Raw genomic sequence first — 13,883 nt, 5'->3', positions numbered from 1 at the left:
ACCCCACCCCACCTCGACCCGGCAGACAGAGCAGGAGGCTGGCCCCCCCGCCCCCCGGGAGGGGTAGCACAAACACACCGCCAGACCTAACCCAAGCACCAACCTACACCACAGCCTAACCGCAAGAACCACCACCACCGCGCGCCAGAAAAGAAAACACCAGCGCTACGCACTCGCCCCGCCCAAACCCACCCCACCCCCACAAGTCGGTTGCTTAAGCAACACCCCAGGAGAACCGGCAGAGGAGACACAAGCAGAAAACTAAACGGGCCAGATGTGGCGCTGACTAAGCGGGCTCCAGCCCACTGCAAGACGCGCTGAGCAGCTAACACTTGGCACCTCACAGTCTAATCGGGCATCACCAACCACATCTTTGCCTGTGTGCGGGGCCCCATCTGGGACCCGCAGCTCTCTCACCTGCACTGTGCCAAGTTTGAGATGCCCGGTGAGGAGCCCATGCAGGTGGAGGTCCGTGGCGCCCCCCAGGCGGCTGGGACGGCCACGACAGCTGCGGCAGGCAGCCCTACTCCGGCTGCAGCTGGGGTCGCCGACCTGGGTGGCAACACCTTGGGTGGGGTGCGGCCCGCGGCTGCCATGGCGACCGCAGCGGACATCGTTGACCACGTGGGGGACGTGCAGATGCAGGAGGCAGCGGGTTTGGGTGACGCGGCGGCTGCAGCTGGTGGCGCCAGCGGGCCATACAGCGGGGCCCCGCCCCCGGTGCCAGTTCTGGTGGCGGGGGGAAGCAACCGTGCTGCTGCGGCTGCCCTGCGGGCCGCGCTGCAGCAGCAGCCCTCTTCACAGCAGCGGGTGGCAGCGGGAGGGCTTAGCGGGGTCCAGCCGGTGGCAGGCGTGGGGGGGCCGCCAGCGGCCAGGCCTCGCCCTGCCGGTGCTGGGCCGGCTGGCGTGCAGCAGCAGCACAGTGGCGCTCCCGCGCCACGGCCGCCCTTGGATCAGCGGGCAGCCGCCGGGCAGGATCCGGAGCAGACCGCTGTGATACGGCGGTACTTGGCCGAGCTGGCGGACCTCAATCTCCAGCAGCAACGGCGGTTACAGCAACAGCAGCAGCAGGAGCTGCAGCGCCAGGGGCAGTCGCCCAGGCCCCGGACTACCCGGACCGGCTCCCAGGTTGTGGTCCTGGCCACGCGGGGGGGGGCAGGACGGGGCGGGCGGTGGCCCTGGCGCGGCGGCGTCACGGCGTGGGCAACGTGTTGACATAGTTGACCACGTGGGGGACGTGCAGATGCAGGAGGCGGCGGGTGTGGGTGACGCAGCGGCTGCCGCTGGTGGCGCCAGCGGACCACCCGCCGTGGCCTCGCCCTCGCTGCCAGTTCTGGTGGCGGGGGGAAGCAACCGTGCTGCTGCGGCTGCCCTGCGGGCCGCGCTGCAGCAGCAGCCCTCTTCACAGCAGCGGGTGGCAGCGGGAGGGCTTAGCGGGGTCCAGCCGGTGGCAGGCGTGGGGGGGCCGCCAGCGGCCAGGCCTCGCCCTGCCGGTGCTGGGCCGGCTGGCGTGCAGCAGCAGCACAGTGGCGCTCCCGCGCCACGGCCGCCCTTGGATCAGCGGGCAGCCGCCGGGCAGGATCCGGAGCAGACCGCTGTGATACGGCGGTACTTGGCCGAGCTGGCGGACCTCAATCTCCAGCAGCAACGGCGGTTACAGCAACAGCAGCAGCAGGAGCTGCAGCGCCAGGGGCAGTCGCCCAGGCCCCGGACTACCCGGACCGGCTCCCAGGTTGTGGTCCTGGCCACGCGGGGGGGGGCAGGACGGGGCGGGCGGTGGCCCTGGCGCGGCGGCGTCACGGCGTGGGCAACGTGTTGACATAGTTGACCACGTGGGGGACGTGCAGATGCAGGAGGCGGCGGGTGTGGGTGACGCAGCGGCTGCCGCTGGTGGCGCCAGCGGACCACCCGCCGTGGCCTCGCCCTCGCTGCCAGCTCTGGTGGCGGGGGGAAGCACCCGTGCTGCTGCGGCTCCCCTGAGGGCCGAGCGGCAGCAGCAGCCCTCTTCACAGCAGCGGGTGGCAGCGGGAGGGCTTAGCGGGGGGCAGCCGTCGGCAGGCGTGGGGGGGCCGCCGGCGGCCAGGCCTCGCCCTGCCGATGCTGGGCCGGCTGGCGCGCAGCAGCAGCCCAGTGGGGCTCCCGCGCCACAGCCGCCCTTTGATCAGCGGGCAGCCGCCAGGCAGGATCAGCAGCTGGCAGCTGCGATGCAGCGGTACTTGGCCGAGCTGGCGGACCTCCATCTCCAGCAGCAACGGCGGGTACAGCAACAGCAGCAGCAGGAGCAGCAGCGCCAGGTACAGCCGCCCAGGCCCCGGACCGGCTCCCGGTTTGGGGTCCTGGCCACGCTGGGGGGACAGGACGGGGCGGGCGATGGCGCTGCCACGGCGGCGTCCGGGCGTGGGCGACGGGTGCAACCAGCCGCGCACGCACCGCCGCCGCCGCCGCAGCAACAGCCCCGCTCCAAAGGGCGCTGTGGCCCCGCCCAGCTCCCGCAGCAGAGGGCAGGGCGCTTGGGCGGCGGGCTGCCTCCCCCGCAGGACGGTGCTAGCTCGCCGCCGCACGTGCCCACTGGGCGGCCGGCCCGCGGCCGGCCGGGGGACAGCAGGCTGGTGGGGGCAGCGGGTCGGGGCGCCAGGGTGGAGGAGCCGGGCGGGCAGTGCCCCAGCCGCCGCCCCAGGCGGGGCCGCCACTGCAGACGTCACAACCGGCGGGTGGTGGTAAGGGCAGGGGCAGGGGCCTGGGCGCGCCGGCTGGGGTTTCGGCCGACACGGCTGGGCGCGCTGGTGGGGGTGCGGGCAGTGAGGCGGAGTACGGGGCCGTTTGCCTGACCCGGGACACCGGCAGCAGCGGCGGCGGTGGAGGGCGACCCTCGCATGCCGCCCCCGGATGCGTCCCTTCTGCGGGGTACGTGGCGGAGGCTGTGGGACAGCCACGCCAGTCGGGGGGCAAAGGTGCTGGTGTACCGGCTGCAACATGCTTACCTGCCTTGCGGGCTGTACCGGGCGGGCAAGGGAATTCGGCCACGGGTGACCACGGGGTGCGGGGGGTTGGGGGCGCACTGTCCTCACCCCGCCTGCGGGCCACCTGGCCCGCGGGCGTGGGCCAGCCTGACGCACATCTTCCTGGAGTGTCCAGCTTATGCGCAGGCGCGGACGTGGCTGCAGCAGCTGTGGGCCTGCGTTGCGCCCCAGGCAGTACAGGCAGCGGCGCCGCCAGTGACGGACGCGGGCTTCATGCTGGGGGACCGCATGGGTATGTGGGCCTCAGGCCCGTGGGGGGCGGGCGCGCTGCTGTGGAGCACTTTGCGGGCCACCTTCTTGTACGCCGTCTGGTGTGCGTACTGGTCCCGCGAGCCTGCTAAGCAGACGTCGGAGCATGTGGTTCGGGAGGTGGTCAGCGAGCTGCGCAGGGTGATGCAGCTGCGTTTCACTGCCGCCACGCTAACCCCTGAAACCCTGTCGGCTCTGCCCACACAGCTTCTCACCGCGCAGCTCAAGGCGGCTAAGCTGGAGCACTTTGTGGCCATCTGGACGGCGGGTGGCGCGCTTTGTGAAGTGGAGGAGGTTCAGGGTGGGTCACCGAAGTTGAACTTGCGGCTGACGCTTGCATCACCTGTGCAGGCCCCCTAGGTTTCCCTTTGGGCGGCGTTTCTTTCCAGGCGCTGGCGTGGCGTATTATCGTCATCAGCTTATCTGGCGCCCATGTGTTTTAGCTCTGGGTGGCGTCGCAGCGCCTGGGCGGCTGTGAGCCTTCCTGCACAGCGCGTCTTGCAGCGGGCTGGAGCCCGATTAGTCAGCGCCACATCTGGCCCGTTTAGTTTCTGCTTGTGCCTCCTCTGCCGGTTCCCCTGGGGTGTTGCTTAAGCAACCGACTTGTGGGGGTGGGGTGGGTTACGGCGGGTCGAGTGATGGTAGCACTGGTGTTTTCCTTTCTGGCGGTGGTGGTGGTTCTTGCGGTTGGGCTGTGGTGTAGGTTGGTGCTTGGGTTAGGTCTGGCGGTGTTTTTGTGCAACCCCTCCCGGGGGGCGGGGGGGCCAGCCTCCTGCTCTGTCTGCCGGGTCGGGGTGGGGTGGGGTGGGATGGGTGGGGGTGGTTGTTGGCGCTTTCGAGGTGTTGGCTTTCTGCTTTCTTCTCTTTTCTTCTCTTCTTGCCCTGTCAGGGTTCTGGTCTCGGGGACCAGGCTGTCTTCAGGCAGCAGGGGGGCAGCGCGTCTGCCCCTGTTCAACCTTGTAAGGATGATTCCTCAAAAAAAAAAGCCGGGCAGGCAGCCCCGCTGGCGCCGGCGTGTCGCTGTACACCCACGCCCACGTGGTGGCGGAGTCCGGGCGCACATGGGTAAGCAGCGCCCGGGTGAGCGTCTTCCAGGGTTGCCGGCCTGGCTGGGCAAGGAGGGCGAAAGTCTTAGCTTGCAGGGCAGACAGGAACGCAGGCAGGTCGACGTGGTTAAGACGCCCCTCAGTCACCAACTGCGGGGTTGGACACCGACCCCGGGTCATCACATTGGTTGTCCTCAGGCGGCCCGTTTTCAAGCCGCAGGCGACTCCATCGGGTACCCAACATTAATACAGGACCCTCAGGAACTTGCAGGCGCGCCAGATCCCACGCTGGCGAAAGTTCCGACCTCGGCGGCCGCCGAATATTTTCCACCGAGTAAATTCCACATTGTTATCCTCCCGAATTAATTCTTCAGACGCAACGTAATTGTAGCGTACACTCAAACTGAAATGCCGAGCGAGAGCGAGCGCCAGCGACGATTTCGGACCCCACAAGATCCAAACCAAATCCAAACCCACAACACAGACGTCTAGCAGCGGCCCCCGTACCGGGGCCGCCTTTATGCTGCCAGGGTATATGGACGAAATGGACCTTTGAAACCGACCCTGGGTCACATGCAGTACTATCGCGAATAGCCGCCGAGGAGAACCGGGCTCGATGGCATCGGGTAGGCCGTGTTACACAGACCGCCAAAGTCGCGCCCGTTTTACGAGCTCGCCACAGGAGCGCGATTTCATTGTTTTGCCCTACTTCCTCAATAGCGCGATTAATGAGCCGCGAACTCGTGCAGACCGAAGCCCGTCTTCAACAGTTTTCCGAAGTTTCTTGGCGTGCCCGTTACAAGTGCGGAGAAAGAAAATCATTTACAGGCGGTGCCCATTGCGAGCAAATATGGACGCGAGCGTCTTCGCGAGGTTCTGGATTTAGCTTCCGTTTTTGTCGCAAGTTTGCTACGCAATGCACTTGTGGGTTTGTCTTATTAGCCTTTAATTTGTGAATTTTCAAAATTTTGAAAAACCTTGCAACCGGTCGGACTCAGTGCCGCGACCGCACGAATTCCCTACATCCCGACTCAGCCTAGACACATTAATACCCCATATTGTTCGTTAACATACGTTGAGCCTTTGGATTGGGGCTCAGAGCGTTCCGCCGCGCCGGTTGATTGTCTGACAAAGTCGCGCTCACCGGGACTTTCTGACAAAGTCGCGCTCACCGGGACTGACGATGTGAACCCGAAAGCTTCCCGAATGGTGTCATATGAATGGCTGCTTCTGATTCGGGCCTGTCCAGAGGCCTCCTGGTGGCTGGGGAGATGCCCTAGGATGCCCCTACATGCGCCGTGTGACAGTTCTGGTGTTCTTTTCCATGGCCTAGCCGCCATGTCTCTACATCGGGCCCTAGAACACTGCCTGTGCAAGAGTGTGAGCCGGCGCGAGACCCGTGGCCGAGACCCCACCCACATCCCACCGAGACCACACATAAGCACCTGTCGTGCGACCCATTGCGACCAAGTTCCCCACGTGCCTCCCCTTGCCCCGCCGACCGAGAAGCAGCACACCCAGACCGAGATCTTTGACACCCCCATCCTTGTACGGCAGACAGGCCGTTTCCCGCTTTGGCAGCAGGAGCGGGTTCCCGTGCGACACCAGACTGGCGTCCCCAGCGTGCATGGAGCGCGCAGCAGAGTGGTCCACCAGGTCGGTGAATTCCTTCAGCTGCGCAGGCGACGGGTTGAGGAAGCTGAAGTGGTAGGCCAGCTTCGCCGCCAGCACCTGCTTCGCAATGTGCACACGGCCAACGAGAGTCAGAGACAGGGCAGCCCACAGTCGCGCCACAAACGCCATGCCGCGAGCCCGCCGGGTATACAAGTCAGCTGCAGCCGCATCAGAGTCCCACGACAGGGGCACACCCAGGTGCGTCACGGCGCCAGTGGTAAACGGCACACCCGTGTGTGGGCAAGGGCCCGTCAGGTGCGCAAACCTGCCAAGGCCCATGGCCTTGCTCTTGTCCGGATGGACACGGGCGTTGGACGCGCGGCAGAACAGCTGTACTGCCGCCATCAGGACCGGCCCGTCCACCGCCGGGTCGCGCGCCGTGAGGGTCGTGTCGTCAGCGTGGTGGGCAGCAGGTGGTGCCTGCTCGCCGCTGGGTAACAAGGGCGTGCGCAGTGCCCCTTGCTCCACCTGCCGCCGCAGAAAGGACGTCAGTGGCTGCATCTGGATGACCCACAGGGGTGGAGAGGCGGTGCTGCCCTGCGGCAAGCCGTTCAGCACCGGGAAGGCGTCAGAGAGCATCCCGTTCACACACACGCGGGCAGAGCCGTTGGCAGTGAGCAGGCGGATCCAGCGCAGCATGCGCGGCCCAAACCCAAGTCCCTCCGCGGACGCATACAGCCACTGCCGGTGCACCCGGTCATACGCCTTTTCAATGTCCAAGAAGTACAGCGCACCACCCTGCCGTGGCGTGCCGTCCGCGCCCACGTCCAGGCGCATCCATTCGATCAGGCCTTGGAGGTACAGCGCGTTGTCTCCAATCCAGCGGCCGGTGATGAACGCGGTCTGCAGCTCACCCACAACTGCATCCAGGGCGGGCTGCAGGCGGGCGCTGACGGCCTTGGACACCATCTTGAAGTCGCATTTGAGCAGCGTGATGGGCCGGTAGGACGCCAGCTCGGCGCGGTCCAGGCTTTTGCCCTTGTAGATGAGCGTGATGATGCCCTCCCGCCAGGAGGCGGGCAGCGCCGCCGCCATTGCACCGCCATCGCGGGCGTCTGCAGCGGCAGCAAAGGCAGCGGCAGCAGCAGCACACAAGCGCGGACCCAGCAGCGCCCAGAAAACCTTGTACACCTCGTACGGGACCCCGTCCGACCCAGGCGCTTTACCATTGGCGGAGCCAGCCAGCGCTGCCATCAGCTCGGCATCACTGAGGGCGCCGTCACCGGACCCCTCTGCGGCGGCCTGCAGATCCGCCGGAACCTTGCGGTCAATGGCCGCCAGAAGCTGTTGCTGCGACACCGTACAGACAGGCTGCACGCGGAACAGGCCGGTGGGGCTGGTGCTGCTGTACATGGCTGCGGCGGCTGCGGAGACAGTGTTGCGCGTGCCCGGCCCCGTGAGCGCCACAGGCGCCGGTTGCCCCGGCACCTTCAAGTGCGTGATGGGCTCCTGTGCGCCGGCTGCTGGCTCGTCAGCCTGCCGATGGAACCAGCGAGTGCCCCGCTCCCCATGTTCCTCCATCAGTGCAGCGCGGGCATTGTGGCTGGCCGCTGCGGCAGCTGCCCGCTCCTCCCTCCCCGCCAAGTTGGCCATGGCCGCAGCCTGACGCTGCGCGGTGCTGGCACCCGGCCGGTCGGCCAGGGCAGCGGCCGCGTCTGCGGCCAGCACCACGCCATGCAGCCCATCCCGGGTCTGGCGTGCATGCCGACGGTGGATGCTGGTGGCGGCCTCCCGCAAGAAGAACTTGTCCGCCTCCCATTGCGTGCAAGCGCCGTCACCTGTACTGGCCACGGGATTTGCGGCAACGTGCGCCTCCAAGCGCTGCTCGAGCTCCAATCGCAGCGACGGGTGAAACAGCAGGTACGTGGGGAAGCGCCACTGCTCCCGGTGCGCATGTGGCAGGTCGGGCAAGGACAGGGTGAGCAGCGCACCGTTGTGGTCCCCAGGCGCCCCATACGTGCGAGCGACATCCACCACCCACGGCGCCGCGGTGGCACTGACATACCACCGATCCAGGCGTGCGGGAGTGGCCGGCTTGGGCGTGGCCGGATGCGTGTAGCCCTTGGCGCCGCCACGCTTGCTCGCCCAAGGGTCCACCAGACTGAACTGGGCGAGGAGGCTGGCAAGTTGCGGGGCACCTGCAGCACGTGACGGGCTAGGGGCCGCCTCCTGACTGGCATCGGTGACACAGTTCCAGTCCCCACCGACAACAAGCACCCTGTCCGTGGCCAGGTGGGGATGCAGCCCGGCAAAGAAAGCAGGCTTGTCCGCCACGGCCGTGGGCGCATACACACACACGAAGCGCAGGCGCAGGTGACCCACGTCCCAATCCCAACATACCACACGGCCCGCCACATCCGTTGACGGCGGCTGCAGTACGCAGCCTGGAAGGGACAGCCGACTCCGCGCCAGGACAGCCGTCCCACAGGAGCGGTGCGACGCTGCCGGGCTGGCCGCAAGGCAGTGGCGCCACGGAAGGCACGCCCCCTGCGCGGCACGAAGGCAAGACTCCAGCGCCGTCGTGTCAGTAGCGTGGGTCTCCTGCACCATCGCCACATCCGCCCCAACTTGCTGTAGGTGCGAGACCAGCGCCCGCGCCTTGAACGGCGAGCCCAGGCCGTTGACATTCACTGTCAGCAGCCGAAGGTTCGTAGCTCCCACTGGTGGCCGCATTATGAGCCCCCGCCGGCCACGGCAGCGCCGTGGCGGTTGCGGTTGCTGTTGCTGCTGTGGCGTTTGCCGCGGCGGCCGCCACCCTGGCTGGGGGGCGCGCCGCCGCTGCTGGTGCTCATGCTAGCGGCGCCTGAGCTGGCGCCGCCGGGGCGCAATGGAGCGCTGCCCAGGCTCATGAGGCTGGAGGTACTGCGGCTGCGGTGCTGGCGTTGCCGGCGGCTGGGCCCGCTGGCCCCGCCGGGGTCCGCCGGCCCACGCTTAGCGGACCGCAGGGTGCGGGCGTCTAGGAGCACGTAGTCCATGTAGGCCGTCTGCACCTGCTGCGCGGCGTCATCCAGCTGCTCCGTCACGTCGGAAGGCAGGGGCGTGTCTGCAGGCTGGGCTGAGTATAGGCGCCACCAGCCAGTGAACTCATCGCGCAGCTGTGCCAGGACGGCGGTACGGCCGGCCGGCACGCGGCAGACGGCCCAGTCCGGTACGGTGGCGCCCTGGTCACGGAGGTAGGCGAGGAGGCGGCCACCAAGCGCGTCGCGGCCAAGCTGCGCCCACTCATACCCCTGCACATCTGCGCAGCGGTTCTGGTGCGTCACGAGGTCAGAGCCGATGGCAACACACGTGTCGCGGGTCAGGCAAACGGCCCCGTATTCCGCCTCACTGCCCGCACCCCCCCCCCAGCGCGCCCAGCCTTGTCGGCCGAAACCCCAGCCGGCGCGCCCAGGCCCCTGCCCCTGCCCTTACCACCACCCGCCGGTTGTGACGTCTGCAGTGGCGGCCCCGCCTGGGGCGGCGGCCGGGGCACTGCCCGCCCTGCTTCTCCACCCTGGCGCCCCGACCCGCTGCCCCCACCAGCCTGCTGTCCCCGGCCGGCCGCCCAGTGGGCACGTGCGGCGGCGAGCTAGCACCGTCCTGCGGGGGAGGCAGCCCGCCGCCCAAGCGCCCTGCCCTCTGCTGCGGGAGCTGGGCGGGGCCACAGCGCCCTTTGGAGCGGGGCTGTGGCAGCGGCGGCGGTGTGTGCGCGGCTGGTTGCACCCGTCGCCCACGCCGGTCACCCCACCAGGAAGGGCCCTGGTTTACCAAAACCCATCCACACCTTGGTGGTGTGTAGACCCCCCCTGTGGTGCAGGGAGTCTCTGGGGTACAAGGCTGGAGCTCTGGGCCTGCAACTGGAGAGCTTTCAAGTTCAAGATCCAAGATTCAAGTGGAGCTCTGGGCCTGTCAACTGGAGAGCTCTAGATGATCTGTGTGGTCATGGCAGTGGCTGTAGTTGTCACCTAGCTGTTGAGAACTCCAGTAGGTGTGTGGTGTCACCTGGCTGTTGAGGTTTCCAGTAGGTGTGTGGTGGAACAAAAACTTCTCTTCTCTTCTCTTATCTCTGGCCCTATCGAGGTTCTGTGATATGATCCAGGCTGCCTTGGCAGTAGGGTTGTAGTGCGTCTACCACCGCAACCTTGTAAGGATGACTTAAAACAAAAATGCCCGGACGCCGCCGTGGCAGCGCCATCGCCCACCCCGTCCTGTCCCCCCAGCATGGCCAGGACCCCAAACCGGGAGCCAGTCCGGGGCCTGGGCGGCTGCACCTGGCGCTGCAGCTCCTGCTGCTGCTGTTGCTGTACCCGCCGTTGCTGCTGGAGATGGAGGTCCGCCATGTAGGCCAAGTACCGCTGCATGGCAGCTGCCAGCTGCTGATCCTGCCTGGCGGCTGCCCGCTGATCAAAGGGCGGCTGTGCCGCGGGAGCCCCACTGGGCTGCTGCTGCGCGCCAGCTGGCCCAGCATCGGCAGTGCGACGCCTGGCCGCCGGCGGCCCCCCCACGCCTGCCGACGGCTGCCCCCCGCTAAGCCCTCCCGCTGCCACCCGCTGCTGTGAAGAGGGCTGCTGCTGCCGCTCGGCCCTCAGGGGAGCCGCAGCAGCACGGGTACCCGGTAGCACCGGTGCTTCCCCCCGCCACCAGAGCTGGCAGCGAGGGCGAGGCCACAGCGGGTGGTCCGCTGGCGCCACCAGCGGCAGCCGCTGCGTCACCCACACCCGCCGCCTCCTGCATCTGCACGTCCCTCACGTGGTCAACTATGTCAACACGTTGCCCACGCCGTGACGCCGCCGTGCCAGTGCCACCGCCCGCCCCGTCCTGTCCCCCCAGCGTGGCCAGGACCACAACCTGGGAGCTGGTCCGGGGCCTGGGCGACTGCCCCTGGCGCTGCAGCTCCTGCTGCTGCTGTTGCTGTAACCGCCGTTGCTGCTGGAGATTGAGGTCCGCCAGCTCGGCCAAGTACCGCCGCATCACAGCGGTCTGCTCCTGCTCCTGCCCGGCGGCTGCCTGCTGATCCAAGGGCGGCCGTGGCGCGGGAGCGCCACTGTGCTGCTGCTGCACGCCAGCCGGCCCAGCACCGGCAGGGCGAGGCCTGGCCGCTGGCGGCCCCCCCACGCCTGCCACCGGCTGGACCCCGCTAAGCCCTCCCGCTGCCACCCGCTGCTGTGAAGAGGGCTGCTGCTGCAGCGCGGCCCGCAGGGCAGCCGCAGCAGCACGGTTGCTTCCCCCCGCCACCAGAACTGGCACCGGGGGCGGGGCCCCGCTGTATGGCCCGCTGGCGCCACCAGCTGCAGCCGCCGCGTCACCCAAACCCGCTGCCTCCTGCATCTGCACGTCCCCCACGTGGTCAACGATGTCCGCTGCGGTCGCCATGGCAGCCGCGGGCCGCACCCCACCCAAGGTGTTGCCACCCAGGTCGGTGACCCCAGCTGCAGCCGGAGTAGGGCTGCCTGCCGCAGCTGTCGTGGCCGTCCCAGCCGCCTGGGGGGCGCCACGGACCTCCACCTGCATGGGCTCCTCACCGGGCATCTCAAACTTGGCACAGTGCAGGTGAGAGAGCTGCGGGTCCCAGATGGGGCCCCGCACACAGGCAAAGATGTGGTTGGTGATGCCCTGGCCTGCGGGGGCCTGGGGCTCCCCCTTGGGGCCCACCGATCTGGCGCACTGCTCTGAGACCACATAAGCACATGCCAGGTTAGAGGGGTCCGAGGTGGTGGGATAGCCGCCCGCCTGCAGCACCAAATTGGTGCGACCGCGGAAAGCCCCCCACACAGGGCCCCCTACCATCTTGACCGTGACGGTGTAGGTGCCCGGAATGATGGGCCGGGTGTCCACTGGCACGTGAACCATGAGGACAGCCTGACCGCGCTGGAGCGGTACCGCCAGCGGCGACTTGCGCATGAGCTCCGCTGTGAAGGCTGCTTTGCTGGCGCTGGTCGCGCGCCGGCTGAAGGCCAGCCCCGCAAACGTGCGGGAGGGGCGGCCTGTGCTGTGCAGAGAGTGGCCCTGCAAGAGCTGCGGCTGGTTGCCCTGCCTGCACATGGTGTCCAGCACTGACAAGGCAGCGCTGGTCACTTCCCCGACGCGGCAGACAGAGCAGGAGGCTGGCCCCCCCGCCCCCCGGGAGGGGTTGCACAAAAACACCGCCAGACCTAACCCAAGCACCAACCTACACCACAGCCCAACCGCAAGAACCACCACCACCACGCGCCAGAAAAGAAAACACCAGCGCTACGCACTCACCCTGCCCAAACCCACCCCACCCCCACAAGTCGGTTGCTTAAGCAACACCCCAGGAGAACCGGCAGAGGAGACACAAGCAGAAAACTAAACGGGCCAGATGTGGCGCTGACTAAGCGGGCTCCAGCCCGCTGCAAGACGCGCTGTGCAGGAAGGCCCACAGCCGCCCAGGCGCTGCGACGCCAGCCAGAGCTAAAACACATGGGCGCCAGATAAGCTGATGACGATAATACGCCACGCCAGCGCCTGGAAAGAAACGCCGCCCAAAGGGAAACCTAGGGGGCCTGCACAGGTGATGCAAGCGTCAGCCGCAAGTTCAACTTCGGTGACCCACCCTGAACCTGAGCCCCGTGGTGGCACCCACCAGAAGGACTGGGTAGGTAGGCAGGCTGGGGCCCTGGGGCTGAGTCGTCAGGTCCTGCACTCCGTGCGCCAGGCTATGCGTGGACAGGGCAAGGTGGAGCTGCAGCCCCGGGCTGAAGAACGGGCTGGCAGCGTTGCCCCCACCTGCAGGGGTGCGGTCCGCTGCCAAGTCTGGCAGTGGGCGGCGATGCCCAAACGCAGGCCCCCCACACGGCACGGCATGTGCTGCTGTGGCCGCACCGTGTGCGGGTGTGCTGTATGGCTGGTGTTGGCCCCTGGTGTCTTGGCTGCGCTGAGACACCAGGCGGAACCGACCAGGATCACCCAGCAACTGCATAGCTACCCAGGATCAGCACTCACAGGGCATCACAGCAGGGCGGGCGCCAGGCAACCAGGCACCAGGCAACAAGGGCACGAAGACGAGCCACACCCCAAAAAAACAGAGCTGCAGGGCTCCCCCGACCGCCACACCCAAAGCACCCTGCAGCACGCGCGGATGCAAATGACCAACCACAAAGGTTGATACGCCGCCTGCTCCAAGCTGGTGAAGTGTGGTGCTCGCCGAGATGTTAAAATGCCGACAAGCGAAATGTCGCCAACTCCACGGCGACGCTCCTGAACCGCCAGAATCCTATTCCATAGCGGTGTCGCGCTCCAAAGCACAAGCCGGCATAGGCTGAAGGGCGCTGGAGAGGGAGTGTCGCGCTACAGCTGCAAAGTGGACTGACGAAAAACGAGCACGCCCACAAATGCAAACTGCTTCACAGTGGTTCGTAGGCCTTAAGAAGCCTAAAACAAAGGGAAGCAAGTCGAACAGCGTGAGACAAGGGGTGTCAGCTTTGTACAGCTGGAAAATGGGCTGAGCCCCTAGAGCAAGGGATGTGACGATGGGTACCGGCGACATAAACAGCACCCTTGCAAGCCCAGCGGGACTGGCAAAGGGGCATACCAAAGGCACCGCCACGCCCTGTCCACGCCACTCCACACATGAGCCCGTGATACCTCATTCCAAATCCCTCACAAGCACCACAAACGGCTAGTGGGGCTGGGGCGCGTGATCCGGGGCCACGACATAATTAAGGCGGGATCGGCACACATGGTTCGGCTGTTGCACAAACTTTCGACATTCTTGCCCCAAGACGCTTGTCGTCGACATGTTTGATACATGGATGTAAGATATTCAGGGCCCGAGAGCTATACTCGCGGACTGAAGAAAGTCAAGATGTCCATGGACTGGCGAGGTAGCTTCTCACTCCGGCCGAGTTTTCCCTGCCGCCTATTTTTCTACAGTAGGGAATAGCAATTAATAATA

At 66.9% G+C, this 13,883-nt stretch overlaps 2 protein-coding genes across 2 annotated transcripts; one reads left to right on the top strand and one right to left on the bottom strand.

The window, feature by feature from the left end:
- Positions 1–349: 349 nt before the first annotated feature.
- On the top strand, positions 350–4,244 carry CHLRE_03g208306v5 (uncharacterized protein). The gene is made up of 4 exons (XM_043061553.1): positions 350–850; positions 1,221–1,454; positions 1,825–2,294; positions 3,477–4,244. Exons 1-4 carry the CDS (start codon positions 439–441, stop codon positions 3,627–3,629), a joined length of 1,269 nt encoding a protein of 422 aa, XP_042926441.1. The 5' UTR covers positions 350–438; the 3' UTR covers positions 3,630–4,244.
- A 393-nt stretch (positions 4,245–4,637) lies between these two features.
- CHLRE_03g208305v5 (uncharacterized protein) lies at positions 4,638–13,389 on the bottom strand. Its single transcript, XM_043061552.1, has 6 exons — positions 12,932–13,389; positions 12,573–12,742; positions 10,718–11,998; positions 10,240–10,614; positions 8,676–9,150; positions 4,638–8,127 (listed from the first exon to the last, which is right to left on the bottom strand). Exons 1-6 carry the CDS (start codon positions 12,936–12,938, stop codon positions 5,672–5,674), a joined length of 4,764 nt encoding a protein of 1,587 aa, XP_042926440.1. The 5' UTR covers positions 12,939–13,389; the 3' UTR covers positions 4,638–5,671.
- Positions 13,390–13,883: the final 494 nt, after the last annotated feature.

This window comes from Chlamydomonas reinhardtii, chromosome 3, assembly GCF_000002595.2.
Source record: "Chlamydomonas reinhardtii strain CC-503 cw92 mt+ chromosome 3, whole genome shotgun sequence".
Taxonomy (NCBI): Eukaryota; Viridiplantae; Chlorophyta; class Chlorophyceae; order Chlamydomonadales; family Chlamydomonadaceae; genus Chlamydomonas; species Chlamydomonas reinhardtii.
Note: the sequence above shows the minus strand (reverse complement) of the source record. Positions and strands in the feature narration are given on the sequence as shown.

Bases quoted from the DNA above. Each gene is read 5' to 3' on its own strand.
- CHLRE_03g208306v5 (XM_043061553.1), top strand. From the start codon at position 439: ATGCCCGGTGAGGAGCCCATGCAGGTGGAGGTCCGTGGCGCCCCCCAG. The intron at 1,455-1,824 runs GCGTGGGGGGGC...GTGTTGACATAG, and splicing joins CGGGGTCCAGCCGGTGGCAG to TTGACCACGTGGGGGACGTG. The intron at 2,295-3,476 runs GTACAGCCGCCC...CTGCCCACACAG, and splicing joins AGCAGGAGCAGCAGCGCCAG to CTTCTCACCGCGCAGCTCAA.
- CHLRE_03g208305v5 (XM_043061552.1), bottom strand. The intron at 11,999-12,572 runs GTGGGTGCCACC...ATGTGCAGGCAG, and splicing joins CTACCTACCCAGTCCTTCTG to GGCAACCAGCCGCAGCTCTT. The intron at 9,151-10,239 runs GTGCAGCCGCCC...CTCCGTGACCAG, and splicing joins AGCAGGAGCTGCAGCGCCAG to GGCGCCACCGTACCGGACTG.